General features: G+C 39.5%; 1 protein-coding gene across 3 annotated transcripts in view; it reads right to left on the minus strand.

Annotated features, from left to right (window-relative positions):
- The window catches only part of LOC113888431 (multidrug resistance-associated protein 4-like), a 155,739-nt gene that overhangs the window by 29,127 nt on the left and 101,428 nt on the right, over positions 1-25,184 (minus strand). For all 3 annotated transcript variants that reach the window (XM_027535557.1, XM_027535558.1, XM_027535555.1), the window contains 2 exons: positions 16,056-16,211; positions 3,903-3,992 (listed from right to left, as the gene is read on the minus strand). In XM_027535557.1, the coding sequence (XP_027391358.1) occupies positions 3,903-3,992; positions 16,056-16,211 (246 nt within the window). The remainder of the gene's footprint in view (positions 1-3,902; positions 3,993-16,055; positions 16,212-25,184) is intronic.

The raw sequence follows: 25,184 nt of genomic DNA on the forward strand, positions 1-25,184 counted from the left end.
GAAACATAATGATGGGATGATTTCTTTAAGTGGTATCATCAAAGTTAACAGAGTTAATTCCAGAAGCAATACATGGAAACCACATACTTCACTTCATGAAACAAGCTCATATTTCTTTATTTTTATAGAAAGTCCCAAATGTAGTTTAAATAGAAATAGATCTTACTATTATCTACCACTCCAGCATTTTTATAATTTAGATTAACATTGCCTCTCTGTTCATAAAACAATATGTTCTAAAATTCTAGAGTAATGCTACGTGAGAATTTGTGAAAAAAATATCTCAATCTGGGAAACAAATTAAAAAAAATAATTTACCAGTACTTCCAGTTACTTTTTTAAGATGTGTCCCAATTTCACCATTAAATTTGTCTTGTGAATTCAAGAGTAGTGGATCATCCTGTTGTTCTTTACATTTAATGGTTAACAGCTCTACACACCTCTTCTCTTGTAGAATTTTACTGTAAAAGACTCACAAACTTAAATGAAATCAGAGGTGCACTGCTTTTCAGGAGGAGAAGGTGCAGCAATCGACCCAATTTAAGAAAACAAAATCCATATGCTGCTGAAAACCAGGGCGTGTGTATAAAAACTCAGTTGTGACACCCTTCAGAAACCAGAATTACTGGCTGGAAATGGTCATACCTCTAAATCTGCCTGCTCATAGTCAAGGCTCATCTGTATATTACAGATTTCAGAGCTTCCCTGAAAGGGTAACAGTAAATGACAACCACACCAATTCAAACCAATGTGAACAATCAATCTCTCAGATCTGTGTAACAAAAACAAGCAAACAAAAAAGATTAAAGCAATATGCCAATGTCTCTGAAATGAAAAGATCAATCAAATATTTAGTAGTTATTTATGTAGAGTGTGTTTTTCCCTGTGTTTTTCTCTAAGAGTTTCATAGTATCTGGTCTTACATTTAGGTTTTTAATCCATTTTTAGTTTATTTTTGTATACGGTATTAGGGAGTGTTCTAATTGTATTCTTTTACACCTAGCTGTCCAGTTTTCCCAGCACCACTTACTGAAGAGACTGCCTTTTCTCCATTGTATATTCCTGCCTACTTTGTCATAGATTAGTTGACCACAGGTGTGTGAGTTCATCCTGAGCTTTCTATCCTGTTCCATTGATCTATATTTCTATTTTTGTGCCAGTGCCATACCAACCTGATTACTCTAGCTCTGTATTGAACTGGCCAAAAAGTTAATTTAAGTTTTTCCATAAAATCTTATGTAACAAACTTTTCAGCCAACTCAATAATATATTCTGAAGTCAGGGAATCTAATTTCTCCAGCTTTGTTTTTATTTCTTAAGACTGCTTTGGCTACTTGGATTCTTTTGTGTTTCCATTAAAACTGTAAAATTTTTGGCTCTAATTCTATAAAAAATGAGCAACTGACAAACAACTAATCTCAAAAATATACAAGCAACTCCTACAGCTCAACTCCAGAAAAATAAATGACCCAATCAAAAAATGGGCCAAAGAACTAAATAGACATTTCTCCAAAGAAGACATACAGATGGCTAACAAACACATGAAAAGATGCTCAACATCACTCATTCTCAGAGAAATGCAAATCAAAACCACTATGAGGTACCATTTCACGCCAGTCAGAATGGCTGCGATCCAAAAGTCTACAAGCAATAAATGCTGGAGAGGGTGTGGAGAAAAGGGAACCCTCTTACACTGTTGGTGGGAATGCAAACTAGTACAGCCACTATGGAGAACAGTGTGGAGATTCCTTAAAAAACTGGAAATAGAACTGCCTTATGATCCAGCAATCCCATTGCTGGGCATACACACGGAGGAAACCAGAAGGGAAAGAGACACGTGTACCCCAATGTTCATCGCAGCACTGTTTATAATAGCCAGGACATGGAAGCAACCTAGATGCCCATCAGCAGATGAATGGATAAGAAAGCCATGGTACATATACACAAGGGAGTATTACTCAGCCATTAAAAAGAATACATTTGAATTAGTTCTAATGAGGTGGATGAAACTGGAACCTATTATACAGAGTGAAGTAAGCCAGAAAGAAAAACACCAATACAGTATACTAATGCAGATATATGGAATTTAGAAAGATGGTAACACTAACGCTGTGTATGAGACAGCAAAAGAGACACTGATGTATAGATCAGTCTTATGGACTCTGTGGGAGAGGGAGAGGGTGGGGAGATTTGGGAGAATGGCATTGAAACATGTATAATATCATGTATGAAATGAGTTGCCAGTCCAGGTTCAATGCATGATACTGGATGCTTGGGGCTGGTGCACTGGGACGACCCAGAGGGATGGTATGGGGAGGGAGGAGGGAGGAGGGTTCAGGATGGGGAACACAGGTATACCTGTGGCAAATTCATTTTGACATTTGGCAAAACTAATACAATATTGTAAAGTTTAAAAATAAAATAAAATTTAAAAAGAAAAAAAGAAAAATCCCATTGGTAATTTGACAGGGATTGTATCGAATCTGTAGATTGTTTGGGTAGTATAGTCATTTCACAATATTGTTTCTTCCAATCCAAGAACATGTTATATCCCTCCATCTGGTTTGCATCATCATTGATCTCTTTTGTCAGTACCTTGTAGTTTTATGAGTATAGGTCTTTTGTCTCCTTAGGTAGGTTTATTCCTAGGTATTTTATTCTTTTTGTTGCAATGGTAAATGGAATGTTTTTCTCAACTTCTATTTCTGATCTTTCATTGTTAATGTATAGGAATGCTCATTCTTACTTTTTAAAAGCAAAGACTAGGTATGGCAAAACCACTACAATATTGTAAAGTAATTAGCCTTCAATTAAAATAAATTAATTAAAAAAAAAGAAGTCTAGGGTTTCTGGCATCAGTAGAACTTATTTGTAAAAGAGTGCAAATACACAAAATAGTCTGTATTAAAATACAAACTGACAGCAACCTAATAGTCAAATTTTCTTTTCATGCAAGGGTGAGGAAATTCAAAGAAGTGGAGCAAGGGAAAACATGACACAAATAACAGAAAATTCTGCATTGTTTTTTATTTCCAAGCAGATGTTCCAGGATTCTGTTACCTGAATTAACGCTACAGCATTAAAATGATATAAATGCCAATAAATAATCATTATCAATTCCAAATATATAAATTACCTTTCTAAACACTTTCCTATGATACCTCTACATTTTATTGATATGATCTTGTTTATATATTTTAGTTAATAAGGAAAAACTACTATTGTCTCTACTTAGTAGATGTTCCCTAAGATCAGAGGAATAAAATTAATATTGCAGTGTAATGGAGTAATTTTAATTCACTAAGTCACTGCTGCTGCTGCTGCTGCCAAGTCGCTTCAGTCGTGTCCGACTCTGTGTGACCCCATGGACGGCAGCCCACCAGGCTCCCCCGTCCCTGGGATTCTCCAGGCAAGAATAATGGAGTGGGCTGCCATTTCTTTCTCCAGTGCATGAAAGTGAAAAGTGAAAGTGAAGTCGTTCAGTCGCGTCCGACTCTTAGCGACCCCATGGACTGCAGCCTACCAGGCTCCTCCATCCATGGGATTTTCCAGGCAAGAGTACTGGAGTGGGGTGCCATTGCTTTCTCCACACTAAGTCACTAGTAGAATTTAATCCCAGTTTTAATATCTAATTGAGTACTCTGCTAAGGAAAAGATAATGTATTTAATTTGTTCAGGGTTTCAGGGAAAAAGCTAAAATGAAAACATGTTGCATTATATTGTTGATTTTCATCATCATCAATACACTCATTTTAAGTGCACACATGTCATCAGTGTTTTCCTAGGAGGTAAATGAAGTCAGTGAAACTGATACACTCCCCTTAATTATCTGCAATGCTCTAAAAGAAAACACATAGATACTGATGCTAACAAGTTAATTACAGTTACTATTAATAAATTACCTCTTCTAAGGCATTCCACAGTTCCTCATCCATATGCTCGTTAAACGGATCCAGATTTTTCCTCATTGTTCCAGTGAATAAAACAGGTTCCTAAATAGTCCAAAATAGTGAATGTTATTATTGTAACCTCTTTTTTCATTTTATTCCAATGTGTACAGAATATCAAAATTAAAATACAAAACATCTAAATTCATTAATTATTAATAATAAAGTTGCAAGTATATGTTTACAAAACAGTATTTCTAAAATAATTTTCTATTGTACAAAGTGTTCTACAAAATATCTTCCGGACTATTGAACACTAACAGAAGAAAGTGTTGACGTTTTTTCATCTTAAGAAAAAAAATGAAAACAAAGAAATATTTGATTTTTTAAAAAAAATTCCATCTCAGTAATAAATATCTGCTTAAACACACACACAAACTGAGGAAATAATTACATAAGAAACTTAACATCAAGATCTACATAAATTAACTGTCAATCCTGGTGTGACGGGGAAATACCAAGAGTATGATTAGTAGAAGTTTGTGCCTCAAAGTAAACTACTAATATTTACACATTGGCACTGAAGAATAAACTAAGGTATTTTCCCCATTGGTCAGACTTCTTCTAGGACCTGGAATCTCTCCATATGTGTGAAATGAATATCCCCACACATTCAAGGGGAACGTCAGCTCCTGGAGCCTGAAGCTTCTCTGTCTATGAAGAGATCTCCTCTGATTCTGCACCAGGTGATCCCCATGTTCTCTCACCTGTACGTCAGTATCACCTGCCTCACAGGATCTCATTATTAATGGAAAGTCCAGGAGGACCTGAAACCCACTGTGACGTGAGCCATAATGAAACTATTTAACTAGCTTTTCCTGTTTTACTTCTGGAGAAATCACAAGAAAATTACCGGAAATATATGCCTCCTTCTGAGTTTCAAGAAAAAATCTTCTACATAAGCTAATGTAGGCCATTTAAATTTTCTTCTAGAAGATTCTAGTAAGCCATGTCACAAGAATATGAGCAGCAGTGAAGAGGCCAATTGGCTCCTTTCAGTGAAGAGGGCAAAACAAGGGGATGCACACGTGTGGGAACAAGAGGAGACCTGACTCTTCCACAAATGCCCAGAACTGCTCAGAATCACCATGTTCAAATCCTGCACAGACTTGGGGCTGGACTTTCCTCATCACTTCACAAAAGCCTGAGAAGAAAGATGAAGACAGACATTTCTCTTCCCTAATCATGAGAAAGAATGATACTCAGGAAGCCTTCCAAACCTTCCTTCAACATCGTCTCAGTTTTAAGTCTGGTCAGAGAGAAATGGATGCAGAAGACTCAGGGTCTGCCACCAAAACAGATGTATCCCTGAACAAAATCCACAATTAAAAAGACATTATAAAGGGAGATTTATTCACACAAAGTTGATTAAGTGGCCAATATGCCTCCAAAGCACTGAAAGTCACTTGTCATAGGATATTTCAAAATGAGTACTGAACTGAACCGAAAAATCCCAAGACCAATTTAAGGTCTCCCTTAAAACTCTTGAATTTAGAATCAAAGACTAAACAACCATCTAAACAATGGTAAGTGTTTCTTTTCAGGGGAATAACCATCATTCTACTTCAGATTTTTATAAAAACGTGTTACTCTTTGTAATTATAAACACTAAGATTCCCACATGCAGGCAATTTCTCATCCTTCAGCTGTCTCCATGAGTTTTACATAAAAGACGTGGCCAGGCAAGGAGGGGAGGCTGGTCCCCAAAATTCCTCCTCCTTCTCTTCTCCATCTTCCCTCCATTTTCCAGATCCGTTCAAGTAAGCAGGCTACTTCCTGAATATAATCTCAATCAGTGTTCTTTCTGGGGGACATATTTAACTATTTCAGATCCTGAGCACAAAGAACACACATACTTAGGCTTCCTGTTATGTTTAAGTAAATTATGTAAGAAGAAATTTCATTTTTGCTTATTTCTGAAATTTTGAACAGAAATTTAGGATAACCTTCTTAAGAAGTATTCATCTTTGAAAGTTCCCCCAAGGACTGACAGTCTATATCTCCACTCTCCTGTCTCTGGTTCCTACCCAGGTCCTTGCTGTTATCACATCTCCCTCAGTTCTGAGAGAGAGAGGGAGAGATCGAAGTTCAGCGCTTCCAGGATCACAGGGAGCAGGGATTCAGGGAAGATGATGTGGGCCTGGCTCACCTAAGTGGGTCAACTCAAAGAAACAGCACTGGGCTCCCCCTCTGCAGTGTCTGCTCTCAGCTTCCTCGGTTCCCTAAATCAAGGTATTGAAACACAAGTATCATTGCTTCCTACTTGAGAGAGACATAAGTTTTCCATACTTAGACAAGTAACTTCAAATAATCACAGTAACAGATTTTCTCCACCTCTGAGCCAGCAAGGCATTGTAAAGACAAAGGGCTCTTGGCTGGGGAGGGATAAAATTTTGATTATTTTCTCCTCTCACTTATTAGACCATGACATATAAGTGAATAACACATTTCTTAACTGATACTGTCCAAATGAGGGACAGGGAGTAGGAGTAGTATCTTATGGCTTTGCTCCATGATTATTCACTCTTGTTATAGTTTGGGCAATTCTTTTGAGTCGCTTGGTAGAAAAAAATGGGGAAAATATCTCATGAGTACAACATTGCCAAAGAATTTATGCTTTCAAATTGTGGTATTGGAGAAGACTCTTGAGAGTCCCTTGGACAGCAAGGACATCAAACCAGTCAATCTTAAAGAAAATCAACCCTGAATATTCACTGGAAAGACTGATGCTGAAGCTGAAGCTCCAATATTTTGGTCACCTGATGGGAAGAGCTGACTCATTGGAAAAGACCCTGATGCTAGGAAAGATTGAGGACAGGAGGAGAAGGGGGGTGATAGAGGATGGGATAGTTGAATGGCATTATTGACTCAATAGACATGAGTTTGAGCAGGCTCCAGGAAATAGTGAAGGACAAAGAAGCTTGGTTTGCTGCAGTTCATGGGGTCACAGAGTCAGACATGACTTAGCAACTGAACAACAATATTTATTGAAAAAAAAATTTGGAATCAGACAGTTTTAAGTTCTGATTCTATTATTCATTAGTTATTAGACCCAGGGTAAGTTATTAACCTTCCCAAGACTCAGTTCACTTATTGGAAACTGGGGTTAGCCTTGTGGGGTTGCCCTGAGAATCTGGAACAACAGTGAAGTTCCTCATATGATGCTAACATGGACCAGGAGCCCAGCACAACAGAGGACAATGAAAAGCAGTGTCTGTTAAACTGCAGATGTATTCAATGGATCATGACATCAATTTAGTGCCTGTGACCATCATTTTGTCTTTTATATGAATTAGAATAGAACTGGTAGTACAGAAGATATCAGAGCACAGAGCAAGAGCAGTATTGTTTTGTGAAATTTTTGTGCGTGTGTGCATGTGTGTGTGTGGTGTGCATGCACACATGAAATGATGATATGAAGCAGTTTCATGGACCACAGTCAACAGCCAGTTGAAGTCACAAGCTGAGCAATTCACTGCTCAGATCTGGAGTTGGGAATCTCTTTAATTTGAATCCTGTTAAAATATTTTAGAAATTAATATTTGTATCATTTGCAAATATTTTCTTCTATTTCATAGGTTGTCTTTTCAGTATTTTTTTAACGGTTTCCTTTGTGATACAAAACTTTTATGTTTAATTAGGTCCCATTTGTTTATTTTTGCTTTTGTTTCCATTATTTTAGGGGACAGATCCAAGAAAATATTGCTGTGATTTATGTCAACAATTATTCTGCCTAAGTTTTCTTCTAGGATCTTGTATGACAAAGTATTTTGTCTTACAGGTCTTCAGGTCATTAATTCATCTTGACTTTATTTTTGTATATGGCATTAGAGAACGTTCAAATTTCATTCTTTTACATGTAGCTGTGCAGATTTCAAATCCCAAAGAAAGGCAATGACAAAGAATGCTCAAACTACCGCACAATTGCACTCATCTCACACACTGGCAAAGTAATGCTCAAAATTCTTCAAGCCAGGCTTCAACAGTACATGAAGCATGAAGTTCCAGATGTTCAAATTGGATTTACAAAAGGAAGACGAACAAGAAATCAAATTGCCAACATCCATTGGATCATTGAAAAAGCAGGAGAGTTCCAGAAAAATGCCTGTTTCTGCTTTATTGACTATGCCAAAGCCTTTGACTGTGTGGATCACCACAATCTGTGGAAAATTCTGAAAGAGACAGGAATACCAGACCACCTTACCTGCCTCTTGAGGAATCTGTATGCAGGTCAGGAAGCAACAGTTAGAACTGGACATGGAACAACAGACTGGTTCAAAATTGGCAAAGGAGTATGTCAAGGCTATATATTGTCACCCTGCTTATTTAACTTATATTCAGAGTACATTATGAGAAACGCTGGGCTGGAAGAAGTACAAGCTGGAATCAAGATTGCCGGGAGAAATATCAATAACCTCAGACATGCAGATGACACCACACTTATGGCAGAAAGCGAAGAACAGAAGAGCCTCTTGATGAAAGTGAAACAGGAGAGTGAAAAAGTTGGCTTAAAGCTCAACATTCAGAAAACGAAGATCATGGCATCTGGTTCTACCACTTCATGGGAAATAGATGGGGAAACAGTGGAAACAGTGGCAGATTTAATATTTTTGGGCTCCAAAATCACTGCAGATAGTGATTGCAGCCATGAAATTAAAAGACACTTGCTCCTTGGAAGAAAAGTTATGACCAACCTAGACAGCATATTAAAAAGCAGAGCCATTACTTTGCCAACAAAGGTCCATCTAGTCAAAGCTATAGTTTTTCCAGGAGTCATGTATGGATATGAGAGTTGGACTATAAAGAAAACTGAGTGCCGAAGAATTGATGCTTTTGAACTGTGGTGTTGGAGAAGACTCTCGAGAGTCCCTTGGACAGCAAGGAGATCCAACCAGACCATCCTAAAGGAAATTAGTTCTGAATATTCATTGGAAGGACTGATGCTGAAGCTCCAATAATTTGACCACCTGATGTGAAGAACTGACTCATTTGCAAAGACCCTGATGCTGGGAAAGATTGAAGGCGGGAGGAGAAGGGGACGACAGAGGACAAGATGCTTGGACTGCATCACCAACTCAATGGACATGAGTTTGAGTAAACTATAGGAATTGGTTATAGACAGGGAAGACTGGCGTGCTACAGTCCATAGGGTCACAAAGAGTCAAACATGACTGAGCTACTGAACTGAACTGAACTCTGCAGATTTCTCCACACTATTTATTGAAGAGACTGTCTTTTCTTCATTACATATTCTTACCTCTTTTGTCTTAGATTAATTGACCATAAGTGTGTGGGTTTATTTCTGGGTTTTCTATCCTGTCCCATTAATCTATGTGTCTGGTTTCTGTGACAGTAACATACTTTTTCCATTACTGTAACTTTGCAATATAGCCTGAAGTCAGGGACTGTGATTCCTCCAGATTCATTCTTCTCTCTCAATATTGTTTTGGCTGTTAGGAGTATTTTATGTTTCCATACAAATTAAAAAAAAAATATTCTAGTTTTTTGAAAAATGCCAATGGTAATTTGATAGAGATTGCACTGAATCTGTAAATTGTCTTGGATAGTATGGTTATTCTTAACAACATTGATTCTTTCAGTCCAAGAACACAGAATATCTTTTATTTTGTTTGTATCATCTTCAATTACATTCATCACTGTCTTACAGGTTTTGGACTAAATGTCTTTTGCCTCCTTAGGTATATTTATTCCTAGATTTTTTTTTTTTCCCTTTGATGTGATGTCAATGGAATTGTTTCCTTTATTTCCCTTTCTGATACTTTGTTTCTAGTCTATATCAGATCAGATCAGATCAGATCAGTCGCTCAGTCGTGTCCAACTCTTTGCGACCCCATGAATCACAGCACGCCAGGCCTCCCTGTCCATCACCAACTCCCGGAGTTCACTCAGACTCACGTCCATCGAGTCAGTGATGCCATCCAGACATCTCATCCTCTGTCGCCCCCTTCTCCTCCTGCCCCCAATCCCTCCCAGCATCAGACTCTTTTCCAATGAGTCAACTCTTCACATGAGGTGGCCAAAGTACTGGAGTTTCAGCTTTAGCATCATTCCTTCCAAAGAAATCCCAGGGCTGATCTCCTTCAGAATGGACTGGTTGGATCTCCTTGCAGTCCAAGGGACTCTCAAGAGTCTTCTCCAGCACCACAGTTCAAAAGCATCAATTCTTCTGCGCTCAGCCTTCTTCACAGTCCAATTCTCACATCCATACATGACCACAGGAAAAACCATAGCCTTGACTAGACGAATCTTTGTTGGCAAAGTAATGTCTCTGCTTTTGAATATGCTATCTAGGTTGGTCATAACTTTCCTTCCAAGGAGTAAGCGTCTTTTAATTTCATGGCTGCAGTCACCATCTGCAGTGATTTTGGAGCCCAGAAAAATAAAGTCTGACACTGTTTCCACTGTTTCCCCATCTATTTCCCATGAAGTGGTAGAACCAGATGCCGTGATCTTCGTTTTCTGAATGTTGAGCTTTAAGCCAACTTTTTCACTCTCCTCTTTCACTTTCATCAAGAGGCTTTTGAGTTCCTCTTCACTTTCTGCCATAAGGGTGGTGTCATCTGCATATCTGAGGTTATTGATATTTCTCCCGGCAATCTTGATTACAGCTTGTGTTTCTTCTAGTCCAGCGTTTCTCACGATGTACTCTGCATATAAGTTAAATAAACAGGATGACAATATACAGCCTTGATGAACTCCTTTTCCTATTTGGAACCAGTCTGTTGTTCCATGTCCAGTTCTAACTGTTGCTTCCTGACCTGCATACACATTTCTCAAGAGGCAGATCAGGTGGTCTGGCATTCCCCTCTCTTTCAGAATTTTCCACAGATTGTGGTGACCCACACAGTCAAAGGCTTTGGCATAGTCAATAAAGTAGAAATAGATGTTTTTCTGAAACTCTCTTGCTTTTTCTATGATCCAGTGATGTTGGCTTGCAGCCAAAGAGGAGAGTGAAAGTGAAAGTGAAGGCACTCAGTCGTGTCCGACTCTTTGGGACCCCATGGACTGTAGCCTACCAGGCTCCTCTGTCCATGGGATTATCCAGGCAATAATACTGGAGAGTGGTGAAGGATAAATTAAAAATCTATGCTTAATAAATACACATTACTATTTTGCTATACAATCGAAACCCTGAAAAAACAATCGAGCACACACAAAATCTGACTCCTGGCTCTGCCCTTTACTTGATAAGTGGGACAAGCTCCCATTGCCTCAGTTTTTAAATGTGTCAGGTAAAGATAACAACAGAAATGTGAGGGTTAGCAGGAAATGGTTAGATAAGGGGCTGCTGCTGCTGCTAATTCACTTCAGTCATGTCCGACTCTGTGCGACCCCATAGACGGCAGCCCACCAGGAGCTCCCATCCCTGGGATTCTCCAGGCAAGAACACTGGAGTGGGCTGCCATTTCCTTCTCCAAGGCATGAAAGTGAAAAGTGAAAGCGAAGTTGCTCAGTCGTGTCTGACTCTTAGAGAACTCATGGACTGCAGGCTACCTGCAGTAGGACGGACTGCTCCTCCATCCATGTGATTTTCCAGGCAAGAGTACTGGAGTGGGACGCCATTGCCTTCTCTGCAGATAAGGGGCTAAAATGTGTTAATGATTTCACAAATGTTAGGAATTATTATCAGTACTCGTGTAACTTGTCAGGGGCTGTAACAAGCATGAGAAGAGCGGAAACAAGAGATACAGGCCCTGTCCTAAAGGAGAGGAAGAAAATAGCCAAGAGTGTGGGGAGGGCTGAGAAAAAAGGCCAGAGGTCTTGGTGGAAGACTGGTAAGTAAGTGTACAAGGTCGTGGTCAGGAAAGAAGTTGCTGGGAGAGTAACATGAAATCAAAGTACAATAAAGTAGTACTCTTCTTGCTTTTGGTGGAAACGTTAGATACATGTCTCTGTTACACTTTTCCCCAAATTCCTATTGTGTTTTTTCTATTTTTGTTTCTTTGCTCTACTATTTATATTTATATGAACAATTTAGTTTATATTGTAAACAATATATGTAAAGAAAATCACCAAGGACCATGAACACATAAGCAGAAATTAAAGAGTAAAGTCATTCCAGAAGGTGTTACTCTTTCTATTAAGCAGAAATAAGATCCAAATGTCAGTTACCCAGTCATTAAGAATAATAACAGTTCCTGATGACTGAGCATTTTTTTGTTGTTGTTCATAAGGCACAAACCTTATCTCACCCAGTTGTGTGTGGTAAGTCTCTTCAGTCATGTCAGACTCTTTGTGATCCCATGGACTGTGGCTCACCACACTCCTCTGTCCCTGGGATTCTCCAGGCAAGAATACTGGAGTGAGTTGCCATGCCCTCCTCCAGTGGATCTTCCTGACCCAGGAATTGAACCTGCATCTCTTATGTCTCCTGCATTGGCAGGAAGGTCTTTTACCACTAGCACCACTTGGGAAGCCCAGTTATACCTTCACAACAAATCTGTGTAGCAATGATTCCCAGACCTGGTTTAAGAATGAGGACACTGAAGTCTGGAAGCTGAGTGATGTCATCAATGCCCCACAGTCCTTTGAGGCAGAGCAGGAATAAAATTGTTGGGTCACATTGACACTCGGTCTACACAAACATTCTATCCCTGGCTGTCTCTGGAATGATTTCCTGGAAACCTTTGCACATTGCAAGTTCTCTAAAGATACTCCCTCTTTTATCAACCAATATTGTACCTTGGAGACAAAAACATATAGAAAGGAATCTACATGTATACAAAGCTTAGCACTATTTTGTAAGGATGTTCTCTGGAGTGCGTACATTGAACATGCTCAAAGGAAGGGTGGAAATCAACAGAACAGAACAGAACCAAACCATGTTGATGCAAAGGTACGTTTAGTCTTTGCTCAGATGTGCTTCCAAACATTATTGGCAGAGCCAAGGATCTTCTAACATTATTTCTTTATTTATAGAGTTATTTTATGTACACAGGCATACAACTTTTTCTTATTAAGAAGCTTTAAAAATAATGCAGGACATGTTTCTAAAGCCTAGCATCCAAGGTTATGAAAGGATTTTACAGACATGCCCTTTATTTCTGTTAACTAATCTTATTTCAGAGATGAGTATGATCAAAACATAAAACCTGGGAATCTAAACTCATTTATTTTCTACTGTAACCACAAGTCATAAATTAAATAACCAGAGGGAATCTTTAAATATAGAAACTGAATGTGCTAAAAAGTTTGTCCCATTTTTCCTGAAAGGGATATCTTTGGGAAAAAAATTTAATTGTAGTAAAATACACGTGAAATTTACTAGCTTAACCATTTGTAAGCACACAGTTCAGTGGTATTAAATACATTCACATTATTGTACATCTTTACCTTCTAGCCACAGAACTTCTTTCATCTTGCAGAACTGAAACTCTACCCACTAAACAACAACTCCCCACTCCCAGCAACTCCTGGCACCCACCATTCTACTTCCTGTCTCCATGCGTTTACTACTCTACGTAGCTCATATTAATAGAATTGAGAGAGTCAGTTCCTAGGCAGGTTGATAGGGAGTCTAGGGGTCCCCAAGGAGAGAGGGGTCTGGAATTCTCAAGGAGGAAGAAAGGACAAACTTCTTTTCTTTCTCCACATTCCTTAGGATTATATAACAATAATGTATCCTGCCTAAGGACAGTCTTTGGATTCAACCTTCTGTTATCTTAAAATGTTAATTATGGGAGTAGACCTGGTCTTTACAAGGATGTACTTGCCTGAGGACAGTGTTATCTTAAAATGTAAATTATGGGAGTAGGTCTGATGAGGTCTTTACAACCTCCAGACATTCTTTGGATTATATAACCTCATTGCTTGTGCTAGCAAGCGGGTACTCTTTCTGCCCCCTTCTGATGCCTATGTCAGAAGCTTTCTTTAACTCCTTTATACTTTAATAAAACTTTATTACACAAAAGCTCTGAGCGATCAAGCCTCATCTCTGGCCCCGGATTGAATTTTTCTCCTCCGGGGGCCAAGAATCCCGGTGTATTCGCGTGATTCAACAACAACCTTTCAGAATCATACAGTATTTGTCCTTTTTGATTGGCTTATTTTACTTAGCTTAATTTCCTCAAGGTTCATCTGTGCTGTAGCAGGAGTCAGAACTTCCTTCCTTTCTAAGTCTGAATAATACTCCACTGTATACATATACGCACTACATTTTGTTTATTGATTCATCTGTCAATGGTCCTTTAGGTGCCTCCACCTTTTTGCTACTGAGAATAATGCTGCTATGAACATGCAAGTGCAGGTATCACTTCAAGATCTTTCTTTCAATTCTTTTGGGTTTATACTTTAAAGTAGAATTGGTAGATCATATAATAATTCTATCTTTAACTTTTTTGAGAAATGACTACTTGTTTTCCACAGTGGCTGTACTATCTTACATTCCTACCAGCAACGAACAAGGATTCTAACTTCTCTACATCCTTGCCAATACTGCCAACCCATCTTCTTTCTTTCTCTCTTTCATTTTTCTTTTTGATAGTAGATGTCTTAAAGGGTATGAGGTGGCATTTCACTGTAGTCTGTAAAGCTGTATCTTGGTTTCAAAAGTATTTAGACATATACATTACCATATGTAAAATTAGATAGCCAGTGGAAATTTGCTGTATGAGCAGGGAGCTCAAATCCAGTGCTCTGTGATAACGTAGAGGGGTGGCATGAGGTGGGAGGTGGGAAGGACATTCAAGAGGGAGGGGGCATATGTATACCTATGGCTGATCCATGTTGATATATGGCAGTAACCAAAAGAATATTGTAAAGTAATTATCTTTCAATTAAAAACAAATTAATTAGAAAAACAAGAGAACTTAGAGTAATTCCAGGTATTTTAGAGGCCATGGGTATAGCAACAGCTGTACTCAGTTGTAAGATCCAAGCCCACGTTCTCCTTCCCTTTGGGTGCCATGTTGAGATGCTTGCTAATACACAGGCATTTCAGGGCACATTAAACCCACATTCCAGAAAGCACAATTGCCTGGATCACTTTGTCTCATCTCCTCTCTGTTTTTCATCTCATGAGGGTATTTATCTGAGTTTCCTTTGATGGGCAGATGATTATCAAGTATATAAAATAAATTCAAATTCCTTTTTTAAAAATCAGTAAGTCTGTCAAAGGAGAGGGCAGGATGGAAGATGAGGATGCAGGATCTAGGTTGCCTTTGGCTATATACCTGAAGGATAGTAATGTCTCAGTAAATATTCACCGAATGATGTTGAGTGAATGAACCACAAGGAATGACATGAGTGTCTACTGTGCATATGAATCGAGTCTCCAAAACACTCTCTGAAAGTTATACTTCTTTAAGACACAGAAGAAAAGAAAATAGAATCAGAGTCCAGGAAAAGACTGGCTAATGGCCAATTCAATGCTCCACTATCACGGCAGTCACATCTGGGTCTACATGAAGCACTTCACACTTAGTGACATATTTTGTCCTCACAACAGCTCAAGGGGTCGGTACTGTTAGTTATCTTGTAAGACAGAGAAAACTGAGGTACATAGAGACAGATTTCTCAGTCACCTGCTCTACCTCATTATTCTATACTGCCTCCTGGTGAAAATTATTTACTAATGGATGAATTGTCAAAGTCTCGCCAAAGCATCTATATAACCTGTAATTCTCAAAGCTCAACAGTTTCACAGAAAGTCCTCCAAGAAGATAATCACCTTTGAAAAGATGTCTTCATTTCCCACAGTGAAATTCCATCTGTAAGACACTTAAAAGTCATGTTTCCCTATAGGAACCTCTCCAGTGCTAAACAAACCATTTATCCTTTTGTTCTCAGAATTATGTGGTTATCAGCGGATAAAATTGTGGAAACTGAGGAAGACTGAGTCCAGAAATCTATCTCAGTAATTTATTAAATCACATGCACACAAAACTAACGAATGAACAAAGAAACAAAACATGTGTCTGATGAAAATGTCTGTTGAAAATACCTGATGTTAAAACTGTGCTCTATTAGGAAAAAAAGGATCAATCCTTTGATGTAATTTGAAAAAAAAAAAAAAAAAGGCAAATTAAAAGCAATTAAACTTAGATATGTTATAAAAAGAACAATGTGACAATGCTCTGATGTGCATACCTGAGGTGCAACTGACATTTTCTTCCTTAAATCATGAAGTCCAATGTTGTTTGTCCAGATCCCATCAATCCGAAAGCCACCTTCGGGTTCTGACAATCTAAGAATGGCAGCGATGAGGGAACTTTTTCCAGCTCCTGTTCTTCCCACAATGCCACACTATAAAGAGACCAAGGGGGATTAAGAATAACCAGGATACAACAAACCTAGGAGAAACCCTGATTGTTGAAGATGAATTTTCAAAGTTCTATTACATATAAAGAGTAGTCTGTAGTTTCTCAAGCATGGTCTTAGTGACATTTTGGGTCAGATAATTCATTGTTGGGGGGTGAGGAGACTGTCATGTATATTGTAAGATGTTTAAAAGTACCCATGAACTCTACCCACTAGGTACCAGATTCAATCCCCAAATTGTGGCAATCAAAAATGGCAGATAGTCACAAATGTCCCTGGTTGAGACCACCATCATCCCAAGCATATGGAATATAAACTAGAGCAATTTTTATGCCTTCTTAAGATTGTAGCTCAGCTGGTAAAGAATCTGCCCACAATGCCAGAAACCTGGGTTCGATCCCTGGTTTGGAAGATCCTCTGGAGAAGGGAAATGCTACCCACTTGAGTATTCTGGCCTGGAGAATTCCATGGACTCTATAGTCCATGGGGTCTCAAAGAGTTGGACACAACTGACTTTCACTTCACTTCACTTCAAGATTTTATGCAGTTTTATTCAGATTTCCCTGAAGGGATGCTTAATATGCTGAAAATTGTTTTCTGTGATTATCACATAGTATCCATTATGTGGTATGTTAAAGGGGAGGACAGGTATGTGTGTGTGGTGTATGTGTATAAATGTGTATGGATGTATGTAACTAACATTCATAAATAAAGCAAGATGACTTAAAAAATCATCTGCTGGCTGTGAAAAACCTGCAGTCTCCTAAGTGGTGCATAAGAAGTCAGCTTTTAAATTAGCTTTATTCCTGCTGCTTAGGTAATTGGACCTTGGGAATCACATGGGTAGTTTTACAGAGATGTCAGCAAGTCAGAAGTGATACACAAACAAGTACTCACTTTCTCAGGGATCTGTTATTTAAGAGGAATTATTCTTTGGTAGAAAAATGAAATCATTTCCTGATATTAAATATCTTAATTATATTCGATGTTGAAACATCTTAAAATATAAAATGCAAAATCTTAAAAGACAGAGGCCAGTAGACAAAATGCACATAATGAGGCCAACAATAAGATAAACAAAATTTGCTGTTTACATGGGACCTTTAATTGGAGCAGTACAAAAGGCATCTTATTAACAAATTAATACTTACAATTGAAAAAATACATGTCAAGTGTCAGTCTATTTATTAATATCAAAGCAGGGAGAAATTAAGTCACTAGCAATAAGATTAAAGAATCTATACAATGCAGGTTAAATGCTGCTGCTCCTGCTAAATCACTTCAGTCGTGTCTGACTCTGTGCGACCCCATAGACAGCAGCCCACCAGGCTCCCCCGTCCCTGGGATTCTCCAGGCAAGAACACTAGAGTGGGTTGCCATTTCCTTCTCCAATGCATGAAAGTAAAAAGTGAAAGTGAAGTCGCTCAGTTATGTCCGACTCTTAGCGACCCCATTGACTGCAGCCTACCAGACTCCTCCGTCCATGGGATTTTTCAGGCAAGAGTACTGGAGTGGGGTGCCATTGCCTTCTCGCTGGTAGGGAATGAAACTGCATTTAAATATGTATGCATAAACTGACTTTTTTACCAATGAGTTTGAAAGTGAAAGAAAGTATTAGTCACTCAGTCTTGTCTGACTTTTGGCGACCCCATGGAATGTAGCTCACCAGGCTTCTCTGTCCATGGAATTCTCAAGAGAAGAACAGTAGAGTGGGTTGCCATTTCCTACTCCAGGGGATCTTCCTGACCCAGGGATGAAGCCTGGGTCTTCTGCCTTGCAGGCAGATTCTTTACCCTCTGAGCCACCAGGGATGTCTAACTGCAAATTCCCTGAAGGAAGCTTCCCTAGAGATGATTTCATCTCTATTTAGAATCTGGAATTGATAAGGGTGTAAGACATGCTTTCGATCATTTGTAAATCAGTAAAATTTTAAAAATCATAGCTTTAAAGAGAACTAAATCTTTCTATGCAATATAATCAGAATTCTTAGAAATTTTGATTTTTCTGATTTGAATACCTCTAAAGTCTCACAACTTAGCCTGTCAAATCAATCATGGCATTTCAAAAAAGAATTTATATTTATAGATATTAAACATAAGAAAATTGGGCTTAGCTAATTTTATTATCTTACAAAGATAATACGTCTATAAGATATTTTTGTTGTTGTTGTTGTTTAGTGTGTCAGTCATGTCCAACTCTTTGCAACCCCATGGACAGCACATCAGGCTTCCCTGTCCATCACCACCTCCTGGAGTTTGCTCAAATTCATGTCCATCGAGTCGGTGATGCCATCCAACCATCTTTATTGAACCTTTCTCTTGCCTTCAGTCTTTTGCAGCATCAGGGTCTTTCCCAATGAATCAGCTCTTTCCATCAGGTAGCCAAAGTATTGGAGCCTCAGCTTCAGCATCGGTCCTTCCAATGAATATTCAGAGTTGATTCCCTATAGGATTGACTGGTTTGATCTCCTTACAGTCCAAGGGTTACCACAGTTCGAAAGCATCAATTCTTTGGCACTCAGCCTTCTTTATGGTTCAACCCTTACATCCATATATGACTACTGAAAAACCATAGCTTTGATTATATGGACTTTTTTTTTGGCAAAGTCATGTCTCTACTTTTCAATATTCTGTCTAGGTTTGTCAATATTTTTCTTCCAAAGAGCAAACTTCTTTTAATTTCATGGCTGCCGTCACTGACCACAGTGATTCTGGAGGAAAATAAAGTCTGTCACTTTCCATTGTTTCCCCATCTATCTGCCACGAAGTGACTGGACAGGACACTATGATCTTCATTTACTGAATATTGAATTTTAAGCCAGCTTTTTCACTCTCCTCTTTCACTTTCTTCAGGCTCTTTAGTTACTTTTTGCTTTCTGCCATTGCCATTAGGGTGGTGTCATCTGCATATCTGAGGTTATTGCCATTTCTCCCAGCAGTCTTAATTCCATCCAGCTTGAGCTTCATCCAGCCCAGCATTTCACATGATGTACTTTGCGTATAAGTTGAATAAGCAGGGTGACAAAATACAGCCTTGACATACTCCTTTCCCAATTTTCAACCAGTCCGTTGTTCCATGTCCAGTTCTAACTGTTGCTTCTTGACCTGCATATAGGTTTCTCCAGACATTTTGCACCTTATTTTAAACCCTAATCTATATTATACAGATGGGCCATTCTGTGCACACAGGCAAGGTGTAGTTTATATATATGTGACTCATGTGTTTTGTGTACAGGCAGGCCTCAAAGATATTTTGGATTTGGTCCAGACAACCTCAGTAATGTGACTATCACAAAATAAAGCAAGTTACATGAATTTTTTTTTCTCTGTTCAGAAAGATTTATGTTTATTCTATATTGTAGTCTACTAAGTGTACAATAGCATTATATATTAAAAAGATATACACAACTTAATTTCCAATAGTTTATTGCTAAAAGAATGCTAACCATCATTTGAGCCTTAAAACACACTGATCACAGATCCCAGAATAACACGTTTCATTAATAATGAAATGGTTTGAAATATTGTACAAATTATCAAAATGTGACACAGAGACATGAAGTTAACAAATGCTGTAGGAAAAATGGTGCCAATGTATTGCTTGACACAGTTTTGCCATAAATGTACAATTTGTGGGGAAAAAATGCATTCTCTGTGAAGCACAATAAAAACAGGTATGCCTACATATCTCGGTGTTCTCATACATAAATCAACCCACAACAGGACACAAGTGAGTACTCTATCTGTGAGGATGCATGGATGTTTCCATGTCATCAGCTCTACTGAAATTGATCCATCTTTGCAAACAGGAACATTTGTGGAGTTTGAGTAAATGGTCTGAGATATATAGGGGCACCTATAGGGCTGTTCCGGAGAAGGCGATGGCACCCCACTCCAGTACTCTTGCCTGGAAAATCCCATGGATAGAGGAGCCTGGTAGGCTGCAGTCTGTGGGGTCGCTAAGAGTCGGACACCACTGAGCAACTTCACTTTCACTTTTCACTTTCATGCATTGGAGAAGAAAATGGCAACCCACTCCAGTATTCTTGCCTGGAGAATCCCAGGAATGGGGGAACACGGTGGGCTGCCGTCTATGAGGTCACACAGAATGGGACACGACTGAGGTGACTTAGCAGCAGCATAGGGCTATTCATGACCATAGGACTGTGAACTCCAAATTCCAGTGAGGAGAACTAACTAACTAAAAAAATAAATGGAGGGCTTCCCTGGCAGCCCAGTGGCTATGATTCTGTGCTTCCACTACAGGGAATGTGGGTTCAATCCCTGGTCGAACGACCAAGATCCCACATGTTGCATGGCCACAGGCACCCCAAAAGAAAAAGGCAACTCAAAGAAAACCTGGTTCTGGCTATTTCTACAGTTCAGTCATCAAAACTATAGTCTGAATGACTTTTCTGGGTAAACAAAGGGTTTTACCAATTGCCCATGGAGAGTATCACCAGTATCACTAACCTTACATCCTTCAATCTAAAGATACTTGGAGGGCTTCCCTGGAGGCTCAGTGGTAAAGAATCCAGCTGCCAGTACAAGAGTCATGGGTGCAATCCCTGGTCTGGGAGAATCCCACATCCCACAAAGCAACTAAGCTCATGCACCACAACTATTGAGCCTGTGCTCTAGAACCTGGGAACCAAAACTACTGAGCCCACATGCCACATCTACTAAAACCTCACACCCTATAGACCATGCTTTATAACAAGAGAAGACACCACGATGAGAAGCCAATACACCATAAGTAGAGCACTCTCCACTCACCACAACTAGAAGTCTCCACTCACTGCCTGAGCAAATGTCTTTTAATTTCATGGCTGCCGGCACTGACCACAGTGATTCTGGAGCCCAGGAAAATAAAGTCTGTCACTTTCCATTGTTTCCCCATCTATCTGCCTCGAAGTGACTGGACCAGATACTATGATCTTCATTTATTGAATGTTGAATTTTAAGCCAGCTTTTTCACTCTTCCCTTTCACTTTCATCAAAAGGCTCGTTAGTTCCTCTTTGCTTTCTGCCCGAGCAGCAACAGAGACCCAGCACAGCCAAAAATAAATAAATAAATAAATTATAAAGACACTTGGAGAAAATCTTATTTTATTTGCTTTACAATGGCTCCTTTCTGTTTTTCCAACCAGGTTGATGATGACACCAACTTGTTAGACACTTGCACCTGGATCTCTCTTCACACTTCAAACTCAACATAATCAACATCCAATGCCCCACACAAAACAACCCCTTCCTTCGTCTTTCCCACTTTACTCTCACGATTTCCTTCCTAGGCTCAGGGGCTGAACTGTCCACCTTACTTTCCTGAGTAAAGCACGGTGCCAAGCCCTGAAGACTACTCTTGCAGTGTTTCATGACTCAGTTCTTCATTTTAAGGTCCACAGTCAGCACCAGAGTGCCAGGTTGCATCACCTTTTAAAAAACAAGCTAAAACAAACTCTTTCCTTAAAACTAAACAGTGCAAATGAATTTGAAAAGTAAATACTAGCTAGCCTCAACACTCTGAAAAAAACATTTTCAAGACGACATTTTTACTTTCTAGTCTACTCTATGTGTTCTTGAAGGCACAAGTTCACATATATAAACAAAATGGGATTAATACGAACATACTGTTACATTTTTTCATTTAGTACTTCATAAGAACATTTATTTTAATAACTACAAAATATTACAATATATGTGATCATTTACCAAACCCTCTACTGCTGGATATTTAGGCAATCTCCAATAATTTACTATTATATATAACTCTGTTAAATATCCTTGAAGCTAAATCTTGTTTTTGCAAACAACCTTAATCATTTCCTTCAGATAAACTCTCAGACGTGGAACTGCTGAGAATCAAACATGAACATTTTCAGAGGAAGCCATTAAGCTATTAACCTACCCTCCAGAAATATGATACCATTTTCTACTCCCACTCGATTCCCTGCACATTCACAAACCTGGATGTTCAGAGCTTTGTTTTAATTGACATATGTTTGATCCCAAAAAGTGGAATCACTTTCCCAAGACATTTTGTTGGAGGCACAACAGCTCCGGGCTCCCTGCCTCCCGCATCTGCCTACTCTGGTCCTCATGCTCTCACTTCTCGGATTAAACTCCCAACAGTCGGCTCTGTGCCCATCACTCCATCCCAGGATGTCTCTTCTACACAACCGTCCCAACTGACGCACATGTCCACAAGTCAGCTTCCTTGGGGTCACTCAGTACTTTTCAGGTTTGAGTATGAAAGTGTCTGCTGCACACCTGGTAGCTGATTTTCTGAAATGCTCTGCAGGTGCCTAGTTCTTCACTCACTGGATCAGGACATCATGTTTTTGCTTATGTTGACCCCAACTCCTAAAGAACTTTCACATGCATTTCTACTGAATGCATTTCCATCTGCTGGAACCCTAACCACACATCATTAAGTCTCTCTCACATGCCTGAATCCTTGGAAATGCTCCCCCTGTCCCCTCATGTGGGCTTGTCCCAATCCTAACAGATGTTATGTCATTAAAAAAAAAAAAAAAAAGATATTATTTTTGTAAAAACCTCTATAAAAATTATGACCTCTTTCTAGCTTACAAAGTTAATATAGTCATTTTCTTGTTTCTTTGGATGAACTGTACATATTGACAGCAGAATCTGTATTGGATTTGACTGTCTTTATTTGTATTACCTGTGGTGTCCTGAGAAAAAGAAGCTTCCATGGGGAACTTAGATTTTAACTCAGGCCAGACAAATTTATGGAAAATCTATCACCATATTATTTAGGTATATGATAAACCATACAGAGAAAGACACAACACATGGACCCTACAGCTATAGATACAACTTCAAATGGCCAGCACCTATTTTCTCATGGGACAGACAACTTTTGCAATATAAGTGGTTATGGTCATTTTACACCTAATGAAAATGATGGCCATCTTTATCCAAGCAATTACTCTGATCCCCATACTGGGTGCTTTACATGTCTTATCTTGTTAAGTTGTACAACAACCCTACAGGCTACATCCTATCACTTTCATTTTGCAAAAGAAAAGATTGAGGCTTAGTTAGATGAATTAGTCTGCCTGAAATATCAGAGCCCATCAGTCACAGGATGGGACTCAAATCCACATCCTCAGGCTCTTTTCTCTATCTGCTGATGGCCTCCTTATCACCTGGATGGCCTGGCACCTTATCATGTCCCTCTGTGAAGCTAGAACAGAGAAAGTGGGAAGGAGTGTAGCTGCAATTAAATGTACAGGCTTAACATAGAGATCCTATGACCAGAGAGTTAAAGCATGAAGTGAATACAGGGATGTACGTGGTGAGTGGGAATAAAGAGTGTGCCTCCAGGAGCCTTGTCCCCCCTGCGCTGCCCTCAGCCTGGCCGCTTCCCACACTGCTTCACCATGAAGATGGCTGTCTGGGTGCCACATCCAGGTAGGACGAGATCTGCTGAGAGGTGAGATGCTGTCCTGCCTGGCTCCTTGGATGACTGAGGGAAACCTTTCTGAGAGGAACCCATAACCTCCTTCAAGTCCCTCAAGGTTCCTTGGGCCGCCTGGAATGATTCCTGAAGAGAGAATACCTCAGATCCGTCAAATTCACCCAAGTCTTAGAGCAAAGCTGGGCTCTGCTATGAGACTTCCCTGGTGGTCCACTGGTTAAAGCTCCTGACTTCCAATGTTCAGTCCCTGGTTGGGGGACTGAGGCCCCACATGCTGCTCTTGTGGCCAATAAACAAATAATTTAAACAACAACAACAAACTGGTCTCTGCCATCCTGGGAGGGGGAAGTGGCATTACAGGCAGTAAATCTGCCTGCCTCCATGTTCTGGATTCAGAAGCAAGAGATAGAAGATTGAGACATACAGTAACCTGAAGGTGAGCCCCTGTGCATCTTTCTTGGAAAGAAAATGGCAAATGAGGTACATTACTTTTCTCCATCATAAATCTCTACAAGAGGCACTTATCATCGCCTGTGAGCAGCTGTCAGTGGGCTTTTAATGACTCATTTGAATAGATGCCCATCACTTTGCTAGAATCTATTTCTGTTCAAATGAAAATAAAGAGAGGTTAATTAACAGGAAAAAAAAAAAAAAACTGTGCCTGAGGTCAGGTGTGCCGGCTGTCGGCAGGAAGAACTGACACCCACAGCTGGGCTGACAGAGAAACCTGCAGCTGAGTGGGGCACATGGTACCTGGGGAACAGACCAGAGAGACCTCATGCCCTGCTTGGGGCAGGAAGACTCATTTTTTATCCCATTAGGTGGTGAAAGAACTGCATACACTGCTACACTCAGCTCTTTCTGACTCCAGGTCCAGGCAGGGCTGAGCCTGTGGGAAATCCCTCCAGTCCCCGCAGTAGGTTGGTGGGGAAGTTGGGAGCAGGATGAAAATTGCCTGTGATGATGACAGACTCCACTGAAAAGATGCAAATAAATGCAGTAGAATCACACAGAATTAGATTATATTGTAAAGGCCCAACTTATAGAATATAAAAGTAAGTAAATCTGTAGGGTTAGGTGGCAGAGATTTTTCTAGAGCCTCCTGCTCAGTCACAATAGGGGTTTGGGTGATTCATGAGCTCAGTCTCAAACTGTCTAAGGATATTTCTTGGAAATCACTAGCTATCAGTCATCAAAAACTGTCTTTGGGAGAAAAAGTAATTTACTAGAAGGTCTTATTTAAATGCAATGCTGAGAAAGTGAGCTGAATGGGCCTGAGACTCTGCATTTCTAAGAAGCTCCAGGAGATGCAGGTGCTACTGACCCTGGCACCAGAGTCTAAATCGCAAGGAATTAGGAAGTTGGCAGGGGAAGGGGGACACGCTGAGAATGAAGGGAGGGGTTTCTAGGAAAATATTATGTTAAAAAGGAGAAAAATATTTTTTGCACATTATACCAAGGTCTCGTAAGCATCTGTAAAAATGTATTACCCAAGTAATAGCTGTGAGCAAAAAC

The sequence above is a fragment of the Bos indicus x Bos taurus genome, unplaced genomic scaffold, assembly GCF_003369695.1.
Source record: "Bos indicus x Bos taurus breed Angus x Brahman F1 hybrid unplaced genomic scaffold, Bos_hybrid_MaternalHap_v2.0 SuperScaffold_100126, whole genome shotgun sequence".
Classification (NCBI taxonomy): domain Eukaryota; kingdom Metazoa; phylum Chordata; class Mammalia; order Artiodactyla; family Bovidae; genus Bos; species Bos indicus x Bos taurus.